Source organism: Gregarina niphandrodes (assembly GCF_000223845.1).
Source record: "Gregarina niphandrodes unplaced genomic scaffold scaffold00003, whole genome shotgun sequence".
Lineage (NCBI taxonomy): Eukaryota > Apicomplexa > Conoidasida > Eugregarinorida > Gregarinidae > Gregarina > Gregarina niphandrodes.
This window is the reverse complement of record NW_011646045.1, coordinates 232,407-237,499: the sequence shown is the minus strand read 5'-3', so window position 1 is coordinate 237,499 and position 5,093 is coordinate 232,407. Positions and strand designations below refer to the sequence as shown.

The 5,093-nt window shown below is 54.3% G+C and overlaps 2 protein-coding genes across 2 annotated transcripts; one reads left to right on the top strand and one right to left on the bottom strand.

Annotated features, from left to right (window-relative positions):
- Positions 1-179: 179 nt before the first annotated feature.
- On the bottom strand, positions 180-1,967 carry GNI_021170 (hypothetical protein; the record flags this gene model as incomplete). The annotated part of the gene is made up of 2 exons (XM_011135989.1): positions 180-355; positions 392-1,967. The coding sequence occupies 2 exons, from the start codon at positions 1,965-1,967 to the stop codon at positions 180-182; spliced, it is 1,752 nt and encodes a 583-aa protein (XP_011134291.1).
- Positions 1,968-4,468: 2,501 nt separating this feature from the next.
- On the top strand, positions 4,469-5,005 carry GNI_021160 (hypothetical protein; the record flags this gene model as incomplete). The annotated part of the gene is made up of 1 exon (XM_011135988.1): positions 4,469-5,005. A coding segment is annotated over one exon (537 nt), but the record flags the coding sequence as incomplete, so codon positions are not given.
- Positions 5,006-5,093: the final 88 nt, after the last annotated feature.

Below are 5,093 nucleotides of genomic sequence, written 5' to 3'. Positions count from 1 at the left end.
AAGCTGTATGTTGTGTAGATTCCCAATTTGCAACCGGCTGATGTTGCATACGTCATGTCTGTGTGTCCGAACTGGCACAGTCTTGTCTTGAGGATGGAAAGCGACAGCGATGGCAACTTCATAGTCCGGAAAGGCAGAACGCCAGGAATCAGTAAGAAAGGTTTGTTAGCTATCCAAAATTACTTTACACTACCTGATGCGCCCGTATTGCCTGAAGCGCCCGTATTGCCTGAAGCGCCCGTATTGTCTAAAGCGCCCGTATTGTCTAAAGCGCCCGTATTGTCTAAAGCGCCCGCATTGTCTAAAGCGCCCGTATTGTCTAAAGCGCCCGCATTGCCTAAAGCGCCCGCATTGTCTAAAGCGCCCGCAGAGTAGTATCACCATACGATACCGTTGGGTTGTACCTTGAGCTTGATTCTATCGAAAATGGAACACCAGCATTCCCATGGTATTTTAGTGTAGTACTCCGGAGGTGATCTCTTGTAGTCATAGGCAGGCAGAGGCTGGCGGTAGATGGTATCGACGCGGGCCTTTTTCCGTTTTTTGGTTGGCGCGAAGCAGTTCCCGGGCATGAGGAACCCACGTTCGTCCACTTGTCTGCCACTCGACTCATTGTTGTTTTCTGCGGCAGGTCTGCGACCTACGGGTGGAGATCTGAGCACAGGCAGGTCATCGCTGGGCCACGTAGCCAGTAGTTCCAGCTGACTGATACGCTGTAGAAACAGCGATTTCTTTCCTTCTTCGACTGCACGACTTGTGATTAATTTTTCGTCCTCATTCAAAGCTTTGATCATAAGGCGCGAATCTTCCACCTTTATTGGCATATTGAGCTTGTTGATGGCCGCTGCCACGTGATGACCATCCAGGTCGGTTAACGGCTCGAGATAGAGCCCTTGATCTGCAGCATACTCATTGCCCAGACTCAGCAATCCTGCAAAAATTTGATATCTAGCCAGCAACAAACCTTCAGCTTGTAATCCATTCAAATTGTCCCGATGTATCGGAGGCGCCCGATACATCTCTGGCACGGCAGTCTCGAAATGCAACACGGACCTCACACCCTTTATCATCTCCTTTTTCGAACTCTGGACATAGTCACTCACCAGCGTCTCCAAAATGGCACCCCAACCACTAGTCATCCTATCGCCAACCTCTTCCTCCTTCCCGCCCCTTTCTATCCTCGACCGCTCTCTCCTCGACCGCTCTCTCCCCGACCGCTCCTTCCTGCCGTGCTCCTTCCTGCCGTGCTCCTTCCTGCCGTGCTCCTTCCTGCCGCGCTCATCCCTGCCGCGCTCATCCCTGCCGCGCTCTTCCACATCGTTGTCGCTCATGTCAAGGTCGGATCCTTCGTCGGTCCACTCATCCAGATCTGACTCTTCGGCGCCGCTGTCAGCGTCAATCTCCTCGGCACCACACCCAGCATCGGGAGTGTGGATACTGAAGTCAATCAGAGCCCTCGACCCGGGGGATATTCCACAACTCGACCGTCCTGCAGCCAAACTCGAGCTTGAAACGGGGGTACCTCGCCGCCGCCGACTACCGGCCTGCGGCTCTTCAGCGTCGCTCGACTCACCGGCACTCTGTTGATGCGCGTTCTCTTCACTTCCTTCGCTTCCACCCACCCCGCTTCCATTCACTTCCCCTCCGCTCATCTCGCTAAACAGCACGTCATGATTCCCATCATGCAGCTTGTTCTCCCGCGGCCGATCTTTGTCCTGAGCAACCCGCTCTACGGAAGCGGCCTTCCGCTCCGTCCGGCTCTTCTCCCTGGCCCGCCTCTGGTGCCTCGACCGACGCGAAGTCCGCTCCTTGCCGGATTTACACGACCCAGTTTTTTCCACTACGTCGGACGACCTCGAATCGGACGACTCCGCGACTGGCTCATTGACCATCGACTCGCGCAGCGCTATCATCAATGCTTCGTCATCTGATAGGTCTCCATTGTAAGCACCGAAACCCTCATGCATTTATTTTACGGATATCCCCACTGATCCGGACATCCCCACTGATCCGGATATCCCCCCATTTGGTGAGAACACATTCTTAATGGTCCTCTGTTGGGAATGAAGTTCTAACAATTGCGCTACCTGCATTGATGCTAATGAACTATATTGCGGTGTTATTGCAGTGTGCTGCTGCGTCAAGATTCCTGCCAAGACAGTGTACGCTGCTTTTGACTTTGGATGCCAAAGAGAAGTGGACAATGGTAATCACAGACATGGTCACGTCCATCCGTTCTTCAACAGTGTTGTTTGCCCTCGGACTACCGCCTTATTGGAACCCCAGAATGGAGTTGATCGAACTCCAACGAATAAGCGGCGCCCTCACAAAGGCGTCCGCCCCCTCGTTCATGTAAGACTCCTGCCCTGCACCCCTCATTTACATCCATCATGTGGACCCGCCCACTTTCCATGGACGTTCTGGTGCAGGCAAGTCTCGACTGTCACGGGCGTCAAAGGCGGGTACATGGAGATGGAGTCCGTGGACGCTCTACACGCCGCCACGGCCCAAGCTCTGTCTGAGTACTTCCGACCCTGTAGGAGACGAGCACCAGTGTGCATGTATAGATGCACACAGGTGTAGACACAGGTCTAGATATACACACAGGGGTGGATGTACTCAGATCCATGTTGTAGATCGAGAGCTGTTCAGCCGGGCGAATGACATGGAGTCTAGCATGGATTGGTATAAAGTCCGTTGAGGCTCAAACAGGCTGTCTGGGTGCAAGTCAGGGGTGGTGGTGACCGGGGAGGAAATAAAATGGAAAAAGGGGGGCGGGCCCATTCACGACAAGCAGAGAAACCCTGTCCAATTAGACAGCCTCTTCTGCAAGTGGACAACCCCATGCGATTATCACTATGGGCGTGGGTGGGGGCTTGTAACTCCGTCCGATGTAAGGACGTCATAGCGGACGCGTCTAACGCCTGTTCAATATCTACTTCCGCGACTCCACCGAGAAGTTTTGCGGTTGGCTACCGGATCCAAACAGGGGTCTGAACCGGGGTGAAGCGGAACAATTAATTGTAAACGCGCTCACTTCCTTCAGGTAAGGGACACCACTTCACCCGACAGCATACCGGAACCCGTATTGCGCAAGGTTATGGAGCGGCTTGAATGCGTAATCGACCAAGTATTAGGCGAGAGACATGGTTCTGAACAATGGGACCCTCCGATAAGCCTTCGAGACACTGTTAGATCTGTCTGGCCGGTGTACTGTATGACACATTATATCGCGCCTTAGTGCTGATTGAGAAATTGCTCGGCCGGACGGGGTTAGTGTTCTTGGTGTCGCTGTTGTAGAAGTCTGTGCCCAATGTTGCGAGAATACGACGGTTGACGCGGAGGCACCTTTTGCGGGGCCGAGTCGCCCAGTTCTGCGCCTTCACGGGCCCCGGAGAGAGGAGAAACGGGCACTCTCCCCGTAGGGAAGTCGAGTCGCATGTCTGAACGGTTTGCACACACAAGCGCGCGCGCGATGTCCGAACACGTTGGTATATGTGGCATGTGCTTTGGTACATCTGAACGGGCAAATCTTGGAAATAATAGGTCTGGCTCCGCGGCTCAGCGCCTATAATATCCGGCTGTTGGACTATTATGAGCCGTTAGCCAGCCATTCGATTCAGCGCCTGAAGCTCTCTTTGGGAATCACTATGGTGCCTGTCTACGGACGGGAACACTTCTACACCCGAGGCGGTGTCTCTCTCTTCCAGTATCTCCCGTCAAGGAAAGAGTGTAATAGTGCGCGCATAAAAGTGTGTGCACACAAACACGCGCACACTTCTCTACCTTTTGAGACCCCTCCCCTCGACAGCCAAGAGACAAAACTTGGTCACAATATGCAGAGGCCGAATTTGAAACATGTTAGGAGCCCGTTATGAAGGCGAGTATAAACCACGGCGGAGGACCGTCGAAGTCGATTCACGTTCTTATGTTGGGTGGCTACGGCAGCGAAGTCATTTTGGGTACCGGCTCGACCAGAGGTGCGTCTTACCACGTCCAGATGCGGCGTGGTGGCGGGACCCAGAGCGGCACTGCCGGTGGAGTTGTGAGTGGCGTTGATGTGAGCAGGGTGGCGGAAGGTAGCGTTGATGAGAGTAAGACGCCTGAGCAGCTAGTTAGCGATACGGTGCGGACCCACTTCCTGAAGCCAAACCCGGGAGTTGTGGTGCCTGTCCAACAAGAGGTGTTGGATGAGTGTACGGACGAAGTTGAAACGGCATTTCGGGACTACTGAAATACGGTCAGGCCCGGCCGAAATGGGCCCGGTCCAGAGGCTCTGTCGGACTCTGTCGCATTGAGGCATGGTCGACTGGCAGGACTGTTGTACCACCGACTGGATCGCACCAGAATGCTGGCGCTACTTGAAAAGTGTGAGGAGCGAACTAGTCGACCAACTGGAGTGACTAACCAATGGTTCTTGGCAACGCTTTTAGGGGCGCGTCTGCGGCGGGGTTCATGTATTTCGTGGATGGAGAAGTTAAAGGTCGTACCCGACGCCGCTGCATTCAGCACGGTACGACTGTACGGCGACCAGGTAGGTTCCCACTTCGTTGGACTACCCGCCATGAGTGCGGAGGAGATCCGTAAGCTGGACGTAATCTCAAGGCTCTTTGAGTTATTCCTCAAGACAGAGCGAGGCCCAAAGATGTTCTTGAGTTTGGGCATGCAAGTCCGCGCAGCTTCGTTCGATGTGATTAACATATTTGGTATCGAACTTGCGGCATCCTTGCATCGCACGTTGGGTAAGGAGTGGTTTGGTCAGGTGGTTCAAGTCGCCAGGCAGCTTTTTGACCGTCCGGAATCGCGCCGGTTGTCAGACCCCTGCTTCCTTGGATGCTTCTTACGACTCTTCAATGCCTACATCAACGGATCCTGCATGGGCTTTTGCCGCAGTCTGAGACTACCAGTCCAAGACTGGGAAACCAAAGACCGACTAGACCCTGTGTCAGAAGGCCTCGACTTCTTCGGACGCCTCCCGGGCCTGAACTTCCAACCACCACCGGCCGTTCCGGGGCCCGTGTCGCCTTCTGCAGTCCCGACCTTGCTGGAGGCACCCTTTACGGCATCGTCTGTGACCGTGTCACCCACGTCTG